Source organism: Perissodus microlepis, chromosome 15, assembly GCF_051167445.1.
Source record: "Perissodus microlepis isolate ML-2025 ecotype Zambia chromosome 15, ASM5116744v1, whole genome shotgun sequence".
NCBI lineage: Eukaryota > Metazoa > Chordata > Actinopteri > Cichliformes > Cichlidae > Perissodus > Perissodus microlepis.
The window spans coordinates 38,709,182-38,732,206 of NC_140475.1; the positions used below are offsets into that span (position 1 = coordinate 38,709,182).

General features: G+C 43.1%; 1 protein-coding gene across 13 annotated transcripts in view; it reads right to left on the reverse strand.

Moving 5' to 3' along the window:
* Positions 1–23,025, reverse strand: part of szt2 (SZT2 subunit of KICSTOR complex) — a 102,283-nt gene that overhangs the window by 38,876 nt on the left and 40,382 nt on the right. For all 13 annotated transcript variants that reach the window (XM_084953688.1, XM_084953683.1, XM_084953682.1 and 10 more), the window contains 10 exons: positions 22,146–22,264; positions 21,757–21,921; positions 19,887–19,971; positions 11,041–11,214; positions 6,760–6,951; positions 5,175–5,374; positions 4,843–5,009; positions 3,503–3,600; positions 3,273–3,405; positions 1,933–2,063 (listed from right to left, as the gene is read on the reverse strand). In XM_084953688.1, the coding sequence (XP_084809814.1) occupies positions 1,933–2,063; positions 3,273–3,405; positions 3,503–3,600; positions 4,843–5,009; positions 5,175–5,374; positions 6,760–6,951; positions 11,041–11,214; positions 19,887–19,971; positions 21,757–21,921; positions 22,146–22,264 (1,464 nt within the window). The remainder of the gene's footprint in view (positions 1–1,932; positions 2,064–3,272; positions 3,406–3,502; positions 3,601–4,842; positions 5,010–5,174; positions 5,375–6,759; positions 6,952–11,040; positions 11,215–19,886; positions 19,972–21,756; positions 21,922–22,145; positions 22,265–23,025) is intronic.

The window sequence follows — 23,025 nt, forward strand, 5'->3', positions numbered from 1 at the left end:
TAAACTGTATTTATGTTTTATAGCCATCATTTTTGTTTGTTTATTATATGTAAATTATAGTTTTATTCTTTTGATTGTTTTGGCTTTTTAGTTTTTGGTAATTATTTACTATAGTTTATAATGTATCATGTAGCATTTTATTCAACTATATGATGTTTAATCAACTTTTCAGAGGTTTCTTTTTTGTTTGTGTAATTTTGTTGTGCTTCCATCCTCTGCTGCTTATAGTGGAAATGTTTGACATAATGTTCGGTGCAACCAAACACAGCACACGGTCCAGCTTTCATTTACCGAGTCAACCACAAACTCCTCACAAACTCCTCACCCAGCAGGCATGCACATCAGATGCCTAAACAACCTCAGTTGGCTCGATATCAAACAGCTGCTTGTCTTTACCCGATGGCCAAGTTACTCACCCCACTCTGAGGGTGAGACAGGGCGGTGCCCCCACACACACCCTTCATTTCCACTACTTGTGTTTTCTATGGTAGTCTCACCCATGAGTAGGACTGTAGACAGACCAGGAAGCTGAGAGCATTGATTTCACACTCTGCTCTTTCGCACCAGGATGGACTGTCTGACTATACATTAGTCTCCCACTCCACTCATGAACAAGACGTTAACATGAACTTAAATTCCTCCAAACTCGGAGCGCACGTTCCTTCCTGTTCCACCGTAGAACCACAACACTGGACTTGGGGCTAATTCTCATTGATGTTTCAATCAGTGCTGAACTCTGAGTGCACTTATATTTAAAATGTCCTTTTATTCCACCTTCTGTTTAGTTTCAGTTTGCTTTGTCTCATCGTCGGCTTTTCAGTCGTCTGTGAAGCTGCACTTACTTGCATGAGACGAACTACAGACTGAAATGTGATTGATTACAATAATGAGAAAACACAAAAGAACATCACAGGATAATGTGTTTATCGGACTTTTATTTGACATGGTTTTACTTTATTATGGGGTCATTTGTTGCTCATTAGAAGCAAATGACTCGAGCACATAATAGGCTCACAGAACCAGCAACAGCACATTACATGGACTTGTTTTTATGTGATGTTTTTTCTCTTTCTCATTGTCTTTATAAGCCTGTTTATTGTTTTTCAATTATTTTTGATCATTTCTCATTAAATGCTTTTATTCTGTTGTTGACATTTATTCTGTGTTTTGCATTGTGCAGTCTTGTTGCAGCTCGTTCTCACTGTTACCTTCATCTTGTTTTGTTTGGCCTTGATTCTGCTCATCTGTCGACTGACTGTTTGGTAATTGAGCAGGAGGGAGATGAAGTAATTAACATTTATTCTCAAAACTCTGGTACTTTGTAGATGATAAAATATAAATCTAACAATGTGTCATTTGAACATATCGCCATCCAATAATATGATGTGGTGGTCGCTGTCGCTTCACTGGCAATACTGGGTTTAAATCTGGGGGCCAGCTGGGGTCAGCGTGAGTTTGCATGTTCTCCGTGTGCCTGTGTGGCTCTCCGTGAACAAAGACACGTATGTTAGGCTAACTGGTGTTTCTAAATTGGTTGTAGGTGTGAATGAATGTGTGAACGTCTCTCTATGCAAGTATGGTGGCCTGTCCAGAGTGCGCCCCACCTCTCACCTAAAGGTCAGCTGGGATCGGCTTTGGAAAACGGATGGATGACACCGATATACTCGTACTTGAACAGCTGTTCAATTCCAAACATGGACTCTTACAGAAAGACTCATCACTTACTACATCTGTGTCAGGGCTGCACAAATCTATGAACGGCATTCATTTCTAATCAAATATTCTGATTTCCTGATGAATTGGAGAAAAAGGAAACAACCATAACAGGTTGTTTAAAACACAGTGGAGCTGAGGTAGTGATGCATAGCCTGTGCAGTGCAGAGGGTAAGGTAGTAAGGGGCTAATGTGAACGGCTGGTATTGCAGCGGTTACCTTGCTCTGTGCTGTAGTGCCACTGATGGAAGTTGCGGCCGATGAGAATGAAGCTCCTCACAGCGTCCGGTGGTTGGCTGAGGTTCTGGCCAAGAGCGAGCGGCACAAAATGGTCTCCAGATGTGGGGCAGCTGCAAAAAGTATAATGCAGTTGCAATATTATAGAGCTGAACGACTTTAATGGCAGTGTGCAGTCAGAGGGCACCCACCAGGTATGGTAAATATCCTGTTAACAGTTTCCAAAAATATGCCTTTCTACTCTCTGAGCTCTCAAAGTGCTTCATGCAACATGTCCCATTCATAGAAGCACTGTTTTCTATGGCTAAGTGCATTGGATGCATTCCAGTGGATGAAGCTGAGAGAAACCTGGGGTCAGTATCTTGTGCACAGATATTTGGCATGTAGACTGGAGCAGCCAGGCATCGAATCACCAACCTTCTGATTAGTAGATGACCTGCTCGGCCCCCTGAGCTCAGTCTGAGTGTTTCTGAGTGACCCAAAGCTGCAGCTGTCTGCTCAAAATCCTCAGTTTAAGATTTTTTTCTATTTTTGAAACGTCACCAACACGACCTGCTCTTCAAACCTTTAGTTTGTGAGGGGCAGCCAATCACAATAAATGCTGCAGTAAAGCGAGAGAAATAAAAGGCCTCATGGCTGACAGAGGATGAACTGGGGGTGGTAACAACCCCAAAACAGCGCCTAACTTCACATCTATAAGGTAAAACTGTGTGTCTATAGTCGTGTTCATTGATTATATGTCTGAGATGTCTAAAGGAGCACTGATTTTCGAGTGCGATCAAAACAGTGACTCGGTATCTGTGTGGCAACAATCAGGAACAAAGAAGTTGTCTGGCTCCAGAGAGCGCAGACTTCTTATTCACAGTGTTTTCTAATGAGCAGGCTGCTAAGAAGTCTGTGAGAACAATTTGTTCTCTTTCAGGGGTCTGCACTGAAAGAGATGACAGCAAGTTTGACTTATAACCAATAAAAGTCATTCAAATTTCAGCTGAAGAGTCAAAATGATTCAAAGCATGAGGAGGCTGAAAGCAGCTGGAATGCCATTTGATGAAGTGCAGAAAGCAGTTGGAAGATCAGCTGCAGAGATGAAAGTGAATGAAAGCTGTTGAAATGTCATTTGCATTGGAAGCAACAATCGACATTTGAGCTGAAGCTGAAGAGTCTCAGCTGAGGTGTTTTTGAATGTCAGAGCACAACAGCAGCTTTCATGCACCTCGGCAACAAAAAATATCACAACTCAGTGTTACGTTTTTATTGCTCTCAACATTAGGAAGGTAAGAGTGATGATCGATTATCAAGAAAAACATGATGTAAAAACTCACCTCGTCTTTCGAAATGTCTTCACTGTTGTGTCGGCGGCCAGCGAACTGACCAAACTGACAATCTCTGCCAAGATGGAAGGCAGCAGGAAGTGTGAGGCCGTTTTAGTGGTACACTGCTGAATGGAGGGGCAACCTGAGAGTAACACCGAGTGTGAGAGCTCACAGAATATAAACTCCCAACTTCTCAAATAAGTTTTCAGATTCTGGACGAATGTAGAGATAAAACTTACCAAGTTTGGCCATGAAAGTTATCCATGGCTGGCAGATATCTTGGTAAATGGGGTCCAGAGTGCCTGCATCTCCCTCCTCAAACTGAGACAGCTGCCTCCTGCACAGCCACAAACCCCCCACACTTCATTAAACCACATTTCTATGGGACTCACAGCAGAGAGAAAACCTGTTTTGGTGGTTTAAAGGCTTGTTGCCTGCCATCAGTGATGCAGTGGTGGTCAGGCAAGATTTCTGCTTTCTCAGCTCCATATTTAAGACAGAAATGACAATGCTACAATAGATGGTAAAATATTTAATCTTTAAATATGAAATGGACAGTACTGGCACTGTGACTCCACCCACTCCAAGCATCATGCTGTCTTAGCCTTTTCTGAAACCAGGCATCGTGATCGCGCTGGAAGACATCTGACTGTGAAACCAAGGACACTGCACACTAACCAGCTAACAACCTGTCAGTCACAGCAACTTGCTAACCAGTCTTGCTAGCATTAGCTGGCATCTTTCATCTGTAAATGCAGTCACTGGTGAGTCCAAAAGGCAACCACAGCAGCAGCCAATAATCTAACAGGCATCAAAATGCCAATGAAGCTAAATGGTGACGATGCAGTAGCTGTGTGCATCTCTATGTACAGTCTGAGACTGAAGAGCCACCAGCAAGACTGTGCAGCAGCTTACACCTATCAGCTTTCTCCATACATAGTGCAGACCCACCTGCTAGGACCTGGCGTCCACATATGTGGACATCACATTTTGGGTTGTCTAGACCACAATTATTCCACCACTGTTCTATCGAGATATAGAACGAATGTCCTCATATGTGGATCTCATTTTTCTCAGACACTACATCAGGTAAAAAGATCATTCTTTGTTTTTACATCCAATCAGCCTAAACAGCAAAGAGAAATTAAAAACGCCATGAAGGAGTTCGGGTCTTAGGAGGTTAAATTTGGCACCAAAGACCGTGACCATCTTCTAACCCATACCAGAATAATTTCAGCTCTTCTTGCTTTCCTCTCGATATAAAGTTTTAATGCGCTTTAGACAAGCGGCTCTCAAAGCATTAATGTCCAAGTATTAACCCAAGGGGCCAATATATGATTGAGGGCCACACAGGAAAAATGCAGCATATATAATGTGTCATGTAGCTTTCATTAATAATAATTGGTCTTTTCCTGCGATATCACACTCTTACATGAAGTAGAAGGAGGAACTGCACAGCCCACGCTGTGTCCGTATTATCTCCAAGGACTGCATAAGGGCTCAACTTTGTATGATTTCTAGCTTCCTGATGCAGTTAGTGTTCAGTATAATAACTCCAAGTGGCTTCAGTGAGTCCCACCTCTGGGTCTGCTCTAGCTCCACAGCCACCGTCTTGTCCTGGCTCCACTGCTGCTTTACATTCTCCGTCTTGTGTCTGCGGCGCGCTGCTCGGCCCTCCTCGCCTTTCTCCTGCACAATGTCGTCTGTCGTCTTGGGGCTCCCGAGCTCGGCCGAGTCTGGCTTACTCTGATGGAGGGAAAGAAACATGCTTACTTTCATACGTCTCTGTGACGACACATCTGATCTGTCGAAACTAGACGAACAGTCAATAAGCACTGGGAACTGTGCAAAAAAGGAACGATTGTTTTTTAAATGATCACAAAATGCTGACGTAGAAAGCCAGTAACTGACCAGTATGTCCCAGAAGCTGCGGCGAGTGCTTTTGCCAGTAGGCGTGGTGGACTCGGGTGTGCTACTTCCTGTCATGGGGGCGCCTCCTACAGCTTGGATTAAGCTGATCGGAGATGGACTGGTTTTAAAAACCCTTGAGCCACTGCGCTGCCTGGGGCTGTCCTTCACTTCTCTCGCCTCAGGCAAAGGAATCAGCAGCCCTGAAGAACATTTCACAATCAAACTTCAATTAAAGTCTTAAACGTTTCCCAAGGGTGGCTGCAGTGAGATCCTCCATGCTGTTCTGCTTTCTGCCACCGGGTGTCACGAACGAAGTCTGCTTGTGCTGATATTATCAGCTCAGAGGACAACTTGCCAATTTTCACCATCACCATCATTAAACCTCTGATCTGTGTCATGATATCAGTGTGGAAGGCCACAAACAGATGAAGCAGCATGAATATTGGATTAATCCGGCCAAACGGGCCATTATGCAGCAGCAGGTAAACCATCTCACTGAATATGTACAAAGGCCAACAGTACACTCCATGTTGGTAACAGAAACAGAAAATCTGTCAGCAAACCGAATTCTTCGCCTCGCTCTGAGGACGGCATTGATAATGTAGGCTCAGCTAAATGTGTGGCTTTGTAGTTAAAAGGTTAGCAGGACGTCCCTTTGATACCACAAAGTCCTGGAGGGACAGTTGCATCCATTTTTGAGACCTACTCAAGCACCATTTGGGTTGTGTAATTATCCGCTGAGTTGTACCAGCTCAAGATTCAAGCATTAAACTAAAAGACTGAAAAAACAAATGATGGGGGAAAAAAAACCCATGGCATAGTCCCCTACTACTCCGAAAGAGACTCGCGTTCAGGAACAGGACTGTCTGCGGGTCAAGAAAGCACAAATATAGAGTATACCCACACCTGGCTGTAGCACCGCTGCTTCTCTGTCACCATCTTACAATGCTGTGATTGCAGCCAGTCCCCAACTCTCTGTGAACGCCACTCATGGCCACTGATCAATGGTCATGACAGTTCAATGATAATGAAACTGACCTCACGACCCACTGTTAGTCAGTGGTGCTACTTTCAGTCATTATGCGAATGTACTGATTATAAGTTTGTGGAAACCTGAAGGATGAGAAGGCGACGTGCAGATGAACAGAATCAACCTTTTGGTTCATCTGCTTGTAGTTTTGTCTTGCAGTGAAAGTTTGTTATTTGATTTGCTAAAGACAAAAACATTGTAACAACATGAAACTGCTGCTGACTACAGCTTTCATGTATCACCGTGCACCGCACAGCAACAATGTGTCAAAATCATTTTAGAAAAATAAACGTCTTTGGCTATTTTGGCTACATTTGCATATTTGAAGTAAACAGTGACCGTTTCAGAGCCATTATCAAACTTTTAGGACGTAGACAGAGCCAATTATCTCTGTTGCTCCTCGAACATAAGCCATTACATCAGTGTTTTTGTGTGGTGTGTGGTGAATGATATTACACTGTAAAGCATTGTTTTTATTGGACTGCTTGGTACAATCTGATTGCAAATAGGTGCACACACAACAGACCCAGCATACAGATGCAGTAATGAGCTCACCTTTTGCCTCTTCTTTCTGAGCTTTCGTTGCTGGGCAGAGGACCCCGACACAAAGAGGGTTTGGCAATACTCTCAGCTCCATGACAACATCACACAGTGCGTGGCGCAGTGCCCCCTGCAGTTTGTCACTCAGCTGTAAGGGGCTAATGTTGCCTTGTTCCCAGATGTCGAAGCGGACATACAGCTGTGGTTCTGTTAGAAGCAAAACAGACAAATAAGTGAAAAAAGTGAAAAAAGCAATAAAAAGGAACACCTTGTTGACTCACACCACACACATCCCACAGAGCCAGAAAGATATCTGAAATCAATCTGTGATATTTTGTTGAGCATAACATCTCATGGATGGATGGATGTAGGGGTGGGTGGGTGGGTGGATGGAGGGGTGGGTGGGTGGGTGGATGCATGGATGGATGGACGGATGGATGGGTGGACGGGTGGATGGATGGATGCGTGGACGGATGGATGGGTGGGTGGATGGGTGGGTGGATGGATGGATGGATGGGTGGACGGGTGGGTGGATGGATGGGTGGGTGGATGGGTGGATGGATGCGTGGACGGATGGATGGGTGGGTGGATGGGTGGGTGGGTGGATGGATGCATGGATGGATGGACGGATGGATGGGTGGACGGATGGGATGGATGGATGGATGGATGGGTGGGTGGATGGATGGATGGATGGGTGGGTGGATGGATGGATGCATGGATGGATGGATGGATGGGTGGGTGGGTGGACGGATGGGTGGGTGGGTGGGTGGATGGATGGATGGATGATGGATGCATGGATGGATGCATGGATGGGTGGGTGGATGGATGGGTGGATGGGTGGGTGGATGGCAAAATGAAACTGAGATATCATTATTTTCCCTTTAAGGACCACAGCCTCATGGCAGCATTTAATGCTGTCATCAGCGGGCGTTGTGTTACAAGTATAACTGATAATGAGGCTGCTCTTAATGCTTGTGCTGTGTGTCCTTTAGCTTAACCCCTGTATCAAAGGTGTCTGTATCCACTGTGATATCACCCACTGGTTTGCAAAGCCTAAGACTGAGCCCTTTCATTGGCCTGGCCTCATGTCACCCATGCATGAAAAGCACAGGGCAGGCCTGACTGTGACACTGAGGGATCATCAACCACAGGACAGGCCTGCCATAAAGCATACTTTTCTTTCTAAAGGTTAATGAGGTCCAATATTTTCAATATAAACATTTTTAATAGATCCTAAAATAATCAGGAAAGTATTTACTGAGGTCATCGAGTTAGCCAGCAATAAGGTTGTTTTCCTATTCATTTCTAATCATGTGCAGTCAGACTTTTTATCCCCCAGTTTTGCATTGGCTTCAACTGTAGCTGAAGCCAATGCAGAATTGGCTTCAGTAAAATTCAGTAGCTGTAGGATGTAAATGGTGAATGGACTGGTTCTTATACGGCACTTTCTACTCTATTGAAGCCCTCAAAGCACTCTATACATCTTCAAGCACTATCCATCTAACATTCACACACATTCATACTCTGATATCAAAGAGCATTTTGGGGTTATTGTTAGTAAACTGTAAATTTATTACATCCAGGGATCGAACCATCAACCTTTCAATGAGTGGATGAGCTGCTCTGCTGCAGAGAAGTCATAACAACAAACATCTTTGTTGTTAAGTGAAATCAAATGTTACGGCCAATGAAAAGGAAGCACTGCAGACACCGGCTGTCCCATCGTTCATGCTTTTTGATATGTGATCACCTGTGATGTGGACAAACACCAGTATGGGACAAACATCCAAAACTATGAGTTTTCCTCCAGCACACAGTTTCGGGGTCTCATAATGATACCAAAATAACAAAAGAAAACCTTTTTAGTCACTATCCAGATATCTAAATACTTCATTTACATGCACAAGCTACTTATATGGATGGACTTCAGTTTGAAATGGTAACACCTGCATCTCATGCATGAGGTGTTTACTGGAGTGACAAAACTGTAAAGCCTGTTTAGATGTTTTGCGTAGACACCAAGTCCCTCGTCTCTCAGTAATTTCCACGAGGCTTCTGTCATTTTCAATCTTAGGGGTTCCTACACAGAAACGGTGGCTCCTTATAATCCAGGTAGAGATAAAAGTACCAACACTTAAGCTTTCAGAAGTAATCAGCACACGTTTCTTAGAGATGTGGTCTTAATATCAGGTCAGCTGTGGCACCATGTCGGACTCAGATAAGGGCCATTAATCATCTGCACCATGGTGTCATTTCTCTCACAAGGATCATGATTAAACTGTCTGTGGTATATCGATGTTAAAAACAGCTCATGGTAGTGCAGTTTAAATTACGTTGCATTAACGATTAGCTAACACATCCCTCTCTGTCACTTCTACACATCTATTCAACCTAATTGCAGAAGGTGATGAAGAATAAAAAGCACCTGCTCAGAGGGACGATGGACCGTTATATTCAGATGCTTGTTAGGGACACATCATATGAACTCGGTGGCCTCTGTTCACTGCTTCACACACTCATACTTCATATTTCAGCAGAATTCACTGAACATGTCATGAAACTATATAGAAACCATGTAATGTGAAGGTTATACTACACAGTTAAACCTACAGCACTGACGATGACTATTTTTAATGCCTAAAACCAAACAGCCTGGTTATTATTTTCCCCCATATTTCACCAATTCCAACAACAGAGTGTGACTAACACTTTATATAATAACAAGCCCCACATATGAGATTTCGTTTTGATTTATGGCCGTGTGCTGCAGTGTCACATTGACAAATTTAGCTTCCAGGAACAGAAGTGGCTCCGTAATAGACTCGTATTCATTAACCGGCAGATTTACTTGTTCCGATTTAGGGGCATTTCATATTTGGACACTAAATTTAACGGCTGGACTGTTAACCCCAGCACAGTTTGATGTTCATGTTTGCAATTAATCCATTTTAAAATGAGTGGCGTTTACGCAATGAAATGCCTCCTGGGACGTGCTGTAACCTTGTTACATAAACAAATCCAGCAGTGAAACGATTCTCAAGAGGGTGAAGAATAATGTGAAAACCAATGAGCCCAGTCTCTGCTGGAAACATTAGTTTGGCATTGTAAAAGTGGGCTGCACTGATTTTCACATGCTAAATTCAAGTCGTGCTTAATCTACGCAGACTATGAAAACATCTGGAGACCAGGTCATTAACTCAGTTTGGGCTTGGACATCTGGATCTCATTGCTACCTAATATTAAAATATGCTCTGGAGCAGATGAAGAGAAAGATCACCCAGAGCCACATCTTCTGTCTCAAGCTGCATCAACGTAAACTCAGCACACCTTTAAGAGAGTTCTGCATTGCTACAAACCTCTCATTACCTCCTTTAATAATGTCAGACTGAAAGAGGCCTCTAGTCTACATCCTGCACATCAAAGTGGCTCCCTGTCAATATCAAGCTTCACCTGAGATACAAATTTGTTTAGTCTGCAGCTCTGATTGGCTGCTGGGTTTTCAATAAAATATCAGCAAAGCTCAGATAACAGATGCTTATTAAACTGTAGAAATACAAAGGCCTGTGATCACGAGTCACTGTGTGTGGACAGCTTCTGCAAAGACACGGTTCAGGTTCACCAGAAAGGCAGCTTCACAATATGGAGATTTTTAGAACTGCAGCAAATGAAAAATAAAAGTGCAGCTATGACAGTGACAGCTGCATCAGCTGTTTACAGGCTGCATCAGCTGTTTACAGGCTGCATCAGCTGTTTACAGGCTGCATCAGCTGTTTACAGGCTGCAAATCTGCAGCTTGTGAGTCGTCACGTACATGCGCGGCTGCAGGTTACATTCAACAGATAATTTACATCACTGAAAGTTTCAGAAAGGAGCAAAGTAACTGAATATTTATACATTTCTTTTCCCTCTGTCCTCGGGGCATTTCACTCGGTGGTCAATTTAAGCTTTTATAGGAGCAATAAAATTCATTTCTGAGGAACACAAGCAGGCATTTTTTCATTTTCATTGTAAATCAGTTCGTCTTCCTCAGAGGCCAAACCAGCACGGTTGTGTTGATGAATTCTTGTTTCCAGCATCTCTTCAATAAAGCTTATTGATGGACCCACCGGGCACCAAACACCACTCACAGCTGTTTCCTGCTGCACGGATCTTGTTGACCTGTCATCAACTTTGCTGCTAATATTTTTATTAAACTGGCAAATTCTTTCCTTCTGATAAACACTTGTTTCCTTTGTTCTGCTGTGACTAAAATATCGATACGACATTTACAAATGACTGCGATTTCTTTTTAATTACCTGAGCCGCTAATGATGGACGCCACTTTGACGACAGCGGTCAGCTCATTAAAGTGATCCGGGTGCAGGGGGACGGAGCAGTTCTCGGACTTCTGCAGGGCGGCACCGTCCTGAGCTGGAACTTGAAGGGGCCGACCGTGGGCATCGACAAAGGAGAGGGCGATGCAGGCGATACCTGAAAGAGCAGGGAACGTGTTCAAACGACCAACTTCAAATCACCAAAGTCTGGGTCGCTCATTAGTTTTCAATTCATACAGTCTCCTCATTTCATGTTTATTTGAAATTTCCCAGCAACTTTGAGGTTTTCAGGCCTCGTTATCGATCATCTCATACTCCCTGACGCATCACAGCTCTGCACAAGCTTCATCAGAAGTATAGCTGCCACCACATGTCTGAGATCATGTCAAAGAAAGCTCCTGAGCTAACACACAGCTACATAACCACCACGTATGTATACTTTATAAATTCATCAAAGTACTGGGACAGAGTGAGCTGAACCCATACAAGCTGATACTCCCTGAGAAATACTGTGAAGCTTAAGGAACGATGAGTGAGGGCATCCGCGGCTGCGTTCTTTCTACCGTGGTGTTTAGTAAATGAAAACTTACACAATCACATGTAGCAGTAATTATTACAAGGCAGTAAGAAGAAACCAAACTCACATGTGTTATTAGATAAAGCAGGTTTTTCAAGTATTGGCCCGTTTTTGTCTGTGAGCGTGTTTCAGTGTTAGTGGCCTATGTTGGACGCTACGGCTCACCTGATCCACCAATACAGACATGATTTTAATCACCATCACATCTCACTGAGTACAACACGAGGGTCAAAGTCAACAAAGACGACAACAAAGCTCACGCTACTAAACTACGACGGCAACAACTGAAACCCTCGCGCAGCAGTACAGGTACCAGCCGAGCTGTCACTGTGAATCTCCAACTAAGCTCCTTTAAACTGCAAGCTACTCTGCAGCCCTACCTCCACCCTCCACCTCCGCCTTATTTAATATCATGTCTGCTGCCACCTGTGCCCACTCTGTTCTGTACTGGGAGATGCTGGACCCTGCTCAGAGAAATAGGAAAATCCCCGTGGGCGAGATGATTTTATTTTTTAAACAATTTAAATTGTTAATTTTACTACTTATCAAAGTGAATCTGCATTTCATATTTGACTATTTATTGCAACGTGCATGCAGCCGAGCATGCTGCATTAGCCAGTTATTGATATAAGCTTCCTGTAACTGGCTCTTCATGATGGTGAGCGAACGATCAAGCTGGGAAATGAGGCCTGTGTGTCTAATGGGCAGACAGAGTGACTTCAGGCTCCATTCTGAGGGCACATGGCCGTCCTCTGCACTGTATATCAACACTGACACTGGTTGGTGAGCTTGACACAACAAATAAAAACAAAATCATAAAATGCTCCCCAGGACGAGACAAAAGTCGTTTAATGATTTGAAATCCCATAAAGCCGTATTTCATTCACAGTAGAACACAGAAAACATTTACATATTTAAACTGAATTTGTTTTCTTCTCATTTAACAGCAGAAGTTCACCAGTGTGCAAAAAAACTGCAAAACGCTGTGCAACAAATTTAGGATAATGTTTTTCAAAAGAATAAAAATGGGCTGTATCATGCAATAATGAAGCTCAATGTGAACACGAGGCAGAAAGCTGATCCAAAAGATAGACTGAGGCCAAGTGGAAAAATGCTGTGTGGTCAAACAAATCCAAATTTGAAATTCTTTATGCGCAGCATGCACACTCGATCCTCTGGCCTACAGAGGAGAAAGACCTCTGGCCGTGTTTTCAGCGCTCAGATGAAAGCCTGCTGCTGGTGCTACGGGAGTGCATCAGTGCCCAGGGATCAGGCGCCATTAAAGGGCACAGTTATATACCGTACGCTCCCTTACACATGACACTTCTTCAGGGAAGGACTTGCACATTTCAACATGATAATGTTAAACCCCACACTGCATCTATTATATAGTAGCATAGCTTCATAATACAAAAGTCTGAACTGGCCCGCAGTGAAATTAAATGAAAGGGACGACAGAAACACAGGACTGTCGAGCATCTAGAATCCTCCGTCAGACAAGAATAGGTCAACATTCCTCCCACAAAAATCCAGCAACCAGCGTCCTCAGTTCAGACATTTACGGGAACTATACATGTATTTAACTAAAACGGTCCTGACTGACTAACAGTTTTATAAAAGCTGGGAAGCTTAATGAGCATGACCCTATTACAACTTTTTCATTTCTCAACATTTTAAAATGTTTTTTTTGTTCTGTTGTGGAAAAAATGGTTTATGAAATTTGCAAATCGTTTCATTTCTGTTTACATTTTACACAGTGTCATACTTAAAGTGTATGTTCTTATATTTCAGGTGCATTTCATTGTGGTTGTGTTGAACTCTTACTAATGTCCGTAAGCAGAAGAGACCCTGGGAACACCGCATTTCATGCACCCTGCAAGTCCATGCCAAATCTTAAGCCAACTAAAAGATGGATGCAGCTAACAATAATAATAACAATAATAACGATGTATATGCTGATGGAAGCCTAACAAAGGCCGAACACAGTGTTAGGGCACTACAAAGAAAATAAATAAAAGGCCACGAGCAGCAGCAGCAGCAGCGCAGGCTTCAGTCGACACAACCAGCAGGAGTAAAACGGGCAGGTACCTTTAAACTGAGAAGGTGGGAAGAGATGCTGAACCAGCTCCAACATGGTACCTGGGTCAACATTAAAAAGACCCAGAGAACAGAGAGTATTAGGGATGCAAAACCAATAACATTTTATTTTTATCCAATTTAACACCAGGAAACTCCGAGAGGGGGTGGCAGTTGTTGGGCACCACACTAGTAAAGCCGACCCACTGGCGGGATTTTGCTTGCAGTAATATTTGCAAGCAAGACATGATTAGCCAGCTAGCTGCAACTTCACTGTCTGGTGATGTTTCGGTGATAAACTCATTTATACATAGCCAGATCAGCCCAGGGGGTCATCCAACCTTATTGGCCGTATCTGGCTTCATGACACAGTTTTGCTGTGTTTGTAGGCACACTAGCATTAGCCAACATTAGCTTAAAGAAAGAGGGTTGTGAGTCAGATTTGATCCACCAAACCAAATGAGCCTGCCATGTTGTTTAATGCCCAACAACGCGGCTAGCTGTCTAACCATAGCTTGCTTATGTCATTACCAATAAAACTCAAACGTTCTGCCGTTGCTTTGTGTTTATGTGAAGTTTGTGCTGGTTACTGCATTTCTAAGCTACCATTAACTATTGTTGCTTAGTCCTGATGCTGGGAGCAAAACAGTCTCTTGGGTGCTTAAAAAGAGGGGAGCTACATGTTTTTAGGGTCATGGAGATGCTTCTCATCCAAGAGGCTTCTGCAGTTCTAAAACTGTTACCAAGTCACAGGTGGTCCCCTAGTGGGGCTGACCCCTTGTAAGGGGTCTGGATGTTCGTACACTACTGTTAATAATATACACATGAGCCACGGTGTGATAGAAGATCAGCATCACTGGGGCCAAAGTGTGAAGACATCACCCCATTTCCACCCTCATGTGAGCTGTCGAGGTCAACTCAGGCCAGGAGTGAGCGTGGGGTTTAAAGAGGATCTGGAGGCTGCATCGTAGGTGCCTCATAGCTGACAGTTGAACTGAATAAGCCTCTTGGGTGAGAGGCAGAAGCTTTTCACAAACCTACTGAAGTCCAGCTGCCGTCTTTTTAAGCACTTAAGAGGACCGAGAACCGACAAAGACACGAGCAAGGGAGAGGCACTCAGGCAAGACACTCGGGAGTGGGAATTGTGTGGATTTGAGAAAATCCAAGAGCTTCTCTTGGAGGCAACCAACAGTCATTTGTGGGTATAGTTTAGTTTTTAAAGTATTGACACAAGCACCTGTTTAAACTGCAGTTTAAATATATATATATGAATAAGTTTTATCTAATGTATGTTTAAAGCCCTGTTCAGTGTGACCTCTCACAGACATTTGAACTTCAATTTCATTTACATTTCATTACAGGTAAACTCAGTGTGTTGAACACATATGAAAAAGCATAAAAAGCTGTGTAGTTGACAGCTCCGTGTCAGTTGAGCCCTACACTAGAGGTGCTGTGTCTCGCTTTTACAGGGCCTTACTAGAGATATACAGTCCTTCATCTGATACTTTTAGGGAGCAGTGGCAGGGAGAACTGGGGGTGGATGTTACTGATGATCTTTGGCAAGACTGCATTAAGAATATATATTGTAGTTCTATAAATGCTAGACATAGTCTGATCCAATTTAAGGTATTTTTTTCTCCCACTAAAGTGGAAAAAATATATAGGAACGTTTCAGCCCTCTGTGTTAAGTGTTCAAGTGGTCGAGGAACTTTATCTCACCTTTTCTTTCAATGCCAAAAACTACAACTTTTTTGGAATCATCTGTTTGATTTTCTGACCAAAGCCATTGGCAGGGAGGTCCCATGTTCCCCTTTGCAGCATTGTTCGGGGTGTCTGAACCGGGATGGGCAAGGGACAAGACAGAGACGCAGGTTGTGTCAATGACCACACTTGTGGCTAGAAAGCTGGAAGTCTGATAAACCTCCTACCTTCGAAATGTGGTTGAGAGAATTTGGAAATGTACTCCACCTGGAGAAAATCAGGTTTACCTTGTCTAACCGAGAGAGTGTTTTATAAGATTTGGCAACCAGTCATTAGCCTGATGGATAAACTTAAGTGAAATGTGCTCTGTCTTAACATTTATGTGTGCTGTATTACCACCTTGTTGACTTGCCGGCCACCTTCTATTGTGTTCTTTTGAAGGTGATTGTTGTATACTGGTCAATTATAAAATCAATAAAAATATATTGGAAAAAAAAGAAGCAGCTGTGCAGGCTTTCACTGCACTGAGAGGTGAAACAAAACAAAGCAACAGCACCTGTGAAGTCTAAGCCTGTGTGAAGAAAAAGGTTTTCAGTTTGTTTGTAACTGAGCAGGTTCGCAGGCAGCTTGTTTCCAAGAACAGGACTCAGCACGTGCTGCTGCGTCAAATCTACGTCGTAAATTACACCCCAACCAAAACCCTATTTAACCCTACGCTGCAACCTCCGACGTAACCTGACGTGCACTTCCTGAGAAATGTAACCACAAATCGGTCGATGCAAACCAAAATGACCTGACTGGAAGTTAGTCGGTTTATTCCCTCATTTCCCACAGAGGTCTAAATGAAGCTTTACTTCTAATTCTGGGAACAATAAAAATGAATAACACTTATCTTATATTAAAAAAAGGTCTTTATAAGATGCTTGCTGACATAATTTATATGTTAACAGGACTTCTTAATAAGGTATTATTGTTGATTTAGAAGCAGTATAAAGGCAGAGTTAGTTGTTAAACACAATAAATAAATAATAAAGTATCATCACTATTAAAGCATAAGAATCGATTTAGAGTCTTAATGGGTCTATAACATGTAATAAACCCTTGTGTGATAATCTGATGCCACATTTGCATATTATTAACAGCTAATGTGTGTTAATAAGCACATTATAAGGATGTTATCTATTAACAAGTGTTGATAAGGTCCGTGACATTTAAGTGCAAATAAAATCTGAAGCTACAACAGGAGCTGTTACCTCACAGCTAGTTTGGAAGCCGATCCTAATTTAGTCAGTTGGGATTCAGACGATAAACGACTGAGCAGCAAAGAGTCATCAGAGAACATTTCATTAATTAGCAGTCAGGCAACACAGGTGAGAGTCAGGGTATCTCTCACTTTGCAACTTTTTGAGCTGTCTGACACTCGGGAGTTATTTCACACAGTGAGTGGGGGCTTGGATATCATCATATAACTTGAGGACCTTGTTCCACAGCTGCTGAGACTAATGAGATTCAGTCAGAGCTTTCCTGCATAGCAATTAAAAAGTAGTTAGACGGCAAGTGGAGTGAATGTAGGAGCGAGGGACAAACTCTTCACATCAGCCTTGATGTTTAGATTCAACAGGCGCGCAGAGGTCTGTTTGACAGAGAGACTCGAGGAGGCCATCTCCAGAGCTCCACTGCAGCTGGAAGCAGCGCTGTGTCTGAACATGTTCGCTGGAAAGTTACTTGGTACCAAAACAAAACAAATAAATCTTGGCTTTTTTATTTTTAAAGAAGCTGATATACCAGGAGAAGTTGTTGCTGATCCTTTTATTTTAGGAAGTTTGATACTGATCCAATATTTGGTGCAAAACTCTACAAAACCAAAAACTACACCTGATGTAAATTTGGCCACTTTCCCCTTCCAGGCTGTCTCCTTGCCCACCTCTGGGCCACTTCCATCACAGCTAATACTTTTACATCAGTCCACAAAAGTCCTCGTGCAGGCAGCAAACATCAACTTCTGGTTCATATCAACCTGTCTTCATATTAGATCATCACCTGTGAGGAGTCTGCTGCCTGCTGTAAAAATGTCCAGCAAGCACTGCCTGTGCTCGTTATTGGTGAAGTCTGAGATGGTTTAAAACCAAAGTGCCCAAAGCAAATGAAACACCCTTCCTGCATGCTCAATGGCTGGCAGAGGTTAAAAATACAAGTAAATTTCATTTGATGTGCTTTTGCTTTTTAATACTTGCCACAAAAGGTCTGATTATATACAATATCTTTGTTATTGGTTAATACAGGAAGTCTGCTTTGGGCTGCACAATGATTCTACAAATGAAAATGAAGCACTGTAATTAACAGCCAAACGCTGAGTTGTATTGATAATGCCAGGGAACGTGTCACAGAAACAGTAATTATAAATAAGCGCTTCAATTCAGTAAACTCATCATTTACATTGATAATTAGCTGCCCTTTGGTTGGAGCTGCTGAAGGATAGCAGAGTTATACATTCGCTTTCTCGCAGTGAACTAGCTAACCTTTCAGTTACAGAGCAGCAGCACTCCCCTTTAACTGGCTTCAAATACCAGTAGATGACATTAGCATATTGATAAACAAGAAAGTATGGCAATATGAAATGGAACTGATCAGTTCTGCAGGAGAAAGCATGAAGGCAAAGTGGAAAAACTTTGCAGAACTTCAGCTCGATTTGAATGAAGGAGCACAGCTAAATGAGGCACCGTTGACATGAAGCAAACCAATTTCTACACAAGTGTGAAATTACATTCATGAGTGCATAAACCACACTGTACAAGCTGCTAGCTCAAGGCAGCCGGCTGTTAAATAGCACTTGTTTGTGCAGCTCACAACAACCCACATAATGAGCAGGACAGCTGAGAAGCTTTCCTGCAACAGGCAGGTCACCGCTGGTTAAAGAGCAAGTTAGGCTCCCAGCTTAATGCATGTGCACGCACGCACACACACACACACACACACACACACACACACACACAAGTTTCAGATGCACGTTAAGGAGGAAAAGAGAGCCGCCTCAGGAAAACAAATGTGCTGATTCTCATCACAGAAATTAAGAGTGTGCAGCAAAGGGAGGGAGACTGTGATGGTCTCTGTTATGCCAGACAGGGACAGGAAAATGTCTCCTGAATTTAATGTGGGAGTTATAAATAGGAAAAAACACAGAGAATGTCAGCAAATTTGACGATATCACACTGACTCCACATCTGCAGCTTAACAAAGGAAACGGAGCCAAAAGCTGAGGTTACAGCAAAGTTTCCAAGTCATTATTTGTTCACAGTAAACAAGGAGAACTTGTCAGTGCTGTAAAGCCGTTTATGAAAATGGATCAGTCTAGAAGAGGTTTAAAGAGGCCATTTTCTGCTTCCTCTCACATATATGTGGTCACGACAGTGGATGCCCACTTAAGGCATAAGGTTTCAAATAATGGGGACAGAGGATTGAAAGGTCACCCTGTGAGCCGAAGCTCAGGCTTCACATTGTTTTCAACACTTTTTAGTTTCATACTGCTTTTTCTACTCTGAGCGTCCACAAGTGCAAACATGCAACATGCAGTCATCTGAGGTAGGAAGCTGTGTACACGCCCACCTGCAGTTTAAAGCTTCTTGTTTTGAGGGACAGCCAATCAGAAGAAAAGGTGGCCTGCACCTTCAGTTAGACACAAAACCTTTTTTACTTTGGTAGACGAAACCAGCTCTAACCTTTGTGTCACAGGTGCCACCAAAACCCGTACGAGGACAGAGACGTGTCATGTAATGCCAAAGGTGACGGCACTGCACTGAAGATCTGCTTAAAAACTGAGAAACGTATCAGCCCACGGTTGGTTTCAGCTTTCAGCTGGGAGAAGCTACATGTCTGAACATTAACGGGGCCATAATGTTGTCTGATCAGAGAATAAAGGTTTTTAAACCTTATTTTGAGGCAAAGCTGCAACATTTCTTGTTTTTGAATATTTGTCTCCGTGACAAATGAAACTGAGTCTATGCTTCTCCTCTTGCTCTTTTGTTCAGGCGCTCAGTCTCACATCACCTGACATCCTTTTGGTGTTGCCAAGATGGCTGCCAGGTGCTGAGACTTAGTCTTGGCTACCAGGAATGAACATCAGCAGTGCTCAGTAAGTATACAGACTCCAGGTACTTACAGGGTTTCCAGCAGGTGCAACCAGCACCACAGCAGCAATAACCTACATGTAGACTCCTGCATCACTATCAGAGAGACAGGCTATGTGGCAAACAGCCTCAATAAGAGACACCGCCGGCTCTGGTCATGTGTCATAGCTGGATTTTCCTGAACACAGTAGTGCAGCCCACCTGGATAAGGTTAGGCTATCGGCATTCACAGGTGGCAGGTTTGAGGTTACTGTGCTGTTGACTGTCTTTGTAAGATTACCATCCCCCCAAACACACAGAGTAACTGAGGCCTGGCGGCTCTGACGTGCTGGGCTGGGAGAATGTGATTACCTTTGCCTCCCGTCCCCTGGCCTCCGGGCTTATTGTAGAGGTAGATATCACCGTCAGCCGTGTCACTGCTCAAATGAAAGTAGTGCTGCAGACAGAACAGGAGAGCAAATCAGTCCCTGGAAGCTCAAACCACACAGGTCAGCATTTATTTCATACACCACAATGAGACTTGTCAAAATGATTTTAGTGTCTGCCTCAGTTGTGCAGAGCCTCCCATATCTAGGATTTATTCATTTTTAATCCCGATCACTTTAAACACTTCTGTTTGTAGTGCACTCGCATGTCAACCTGTCATCTATCAATGCAGGCAGGCGTTCCTCAGTTTGCAGGGAGCACGGACTTATTTTTTACAAGTCAACAAATCTTTCAAAGTATTTGGAGGACACAAAAAAGTCAGACCTGCTGTTTACTCAGGTGTTTAATCAAGCAGCAGTAGTTTCTTGGATTATGTTGAACTGTCAGAAACGATCTCGCGGTGAGTGATTAGAGAGCTGCTGAATGAGTAACCACACAATCTGCTGAGTTTTCTCTTTTCTTAAAAACAAAACAAATCCTGTAAATTAAACACACAGTGTGGAGATAAGACCTGAACAGGTACACACTACAGGAAGCTTGGTTACACTGGTCAGATGCTCAGGTAACCAGGAACAGTGCCTGCTTCTTATTCTTACTGGGAGGCAGCTGGCGTACTGCAGTGGACCAGTGGACACTTGTTTATCACTCGTGTATCTTTATGTGTTGTGAGCCTGTTTAGCTGCTTCCTTGGACACGTGTCTCTTATGAAATACATTTTTAATCTCAGTGGGATTTACCAGTAAAATAAAGACTAATCTATTCAAGCAGAACAATCTTCATAGACATGCTAGGATATATTTACATTACCCTTTTATTTATTTTATCAAAGCAGGTTTCTTTCACTAGAATGTCTGGTGGTCCCTTCCTGTTCTTCATGTCTGTAGTCCACATGTCACAGCCTCCTCGAGGCCCACAGGGATAAACTGCAGAGCTTTTCAGGCAATTTCCAGAATTTCAAACCTGACTTTAGTTCCTGACAGTTACTTCAAGTTTTCTGTGTTGCCTCCAAATTCCTGTGAACTGTGTTTAACCTGCACATCCACAGCAATGTGTTGGGGTCCCTTTTAATTATCTGAGAACTAACACTGTTTGCTGTGGGGGGTAACTGGACTAATGGCCCATACAAGAGCATTCAAGTAGTTTATTCATCTGTAACTTAATACCAAATATTAACATAATAATCTATTTTACACACAGTCTATAATTATTAGTAAAGAAAACACTGCAATAAGTCAGAATGTTCAATAAGCCTAAAGAACCAATAAACAGATACAAAGAAGCAGACAGAGTGAACGATAAAGTAACAACAAGCTTTCTGATCTGACTGCTGCTGCTTTTTTCACGCCATCAGACTTTATTGTAACAATGTCACAGTGTTGCCTGAACTCAGCCTTTCATTTGGGGTGTAAACAGTTATTGAAAGTGACAGAACTGCCAAGAGCCAGAACTACAAAGACGATCACTTCCACAGCCGACGCTTTGACGTGTCAGAGGACTCGTGTTTTAATGAAGGCTCAACTGCACTTAAAGGATGTTCTGTTTTTGTGCATACTGGTTCACCGTCACAGCTCACATAGAAATGTAATGACAGGCAGCCATCATTAAAGGTCTTCTGTAATTACTCTCCACCACAGGCTGGCGTTTTATCACAGAGTGTGACTGTGGTTGAAAACCTTTGGAAACAAACGTGATTTCTTTCTGCTCACCTGACTAACACCATGCTGATTCCAGGTATTATTAAAGATTTAAAGACTAATATTGAACTGAACACATGAGGGGAAATGTTAGATTGTACCTTGAAGTGATGTGCTGTGTTCATGTCCGTGTACTTGGGCACGTGCAGGAAGATGAGGAGGTTCTGTTTGAGGTAGTGAGCCACAGCGGACAGCCAGGGCAGACAGTACTGGGGGAGGCTGAAGGTCATCACCTCAGTGGCTGGAGATCCTGACGGCTGGATGAACTGACCAGACAACATTTGGTGAAGGCTTTTATCTGAAGCAATTTTCAGTAGTCTGAGTGCAAACAAGTGCTTTCTGCTTTCCCCAGGGTGGATACAACCCAGACGCAGGACACAGTTTACTCATTTCACTGTACAAGTCCATGCACACAGAACTACAGAAGAACACCACACACTGAAACACAAAATCAATGTTCCCCTAAAAAGTGAAAATCATAACAATGTACCTCCACATCAGCTGGCGTCAGCTTGCAGTTCCTGACAAGCATGACAGTGATGATGTCCAAGGTGGTTTCATCCAGGCGCTTACGCAGCACCTTCACCAGCTCGTCTGTGATCTCTGGACCTGAACGAACGGCGATAAAAGAGCCCTGTGTCACCCTCACACACCTCTTCTGCCAGTGCATTAGAAACGGGACGGAAAGTTAGCGATTAAAGTCTTCAGAGGATCGAGTGCATGAGGCAAACTGTTCCCCTGTGACAAAGTCAAATAATCCAAAGGTTCTGCTTACAAAGGGACCGCCCAAGTGGTTTAAGACTGTCCTTGTTTGTGAAGTTCAGAAACTTTCAAGGTGTGCGAGATGTTTAGAAAGTCTCCAGCTATGTGATATTGATCTCTAATAACATGCCAACGTCATGTCTATAGCCCGATGTTTTTGTGTTCACCATCCTGTGATGGAAGCACATGACTGCACCACCCTGCAGACACTGGTTCTGCCACAGGATGGTTGTCTCACTAATATTGTATGAACCTAGAAACCCAGTATAAAGTAAGGATAAAGCACCTTGCTTGGATCTGGCTAGAAACAAATAGACACAAATGAGAAAAGAAAGAAGAAATCGAAAACATGGGGAAAAATAATCAGTCTTTACTTAAAGATGCTAAGATGGGCCGTTGCTGATGTTAGAGCGAGACGCCTTGGATCGATGGGGAGTGGACTGCCTGTGGTGCCAAGGGCAAAACCAAAGTATGGGGAAGCAACTTTCACATATAATGCAGCATAAAAAACATGATCGTTTCAGGAACGTCTCGAAAACGAATTTTCAAATCCAGATATTTATACTTTCCCAAGGTGAACGTTGATATTGAACATGGCCTTGGTTTCA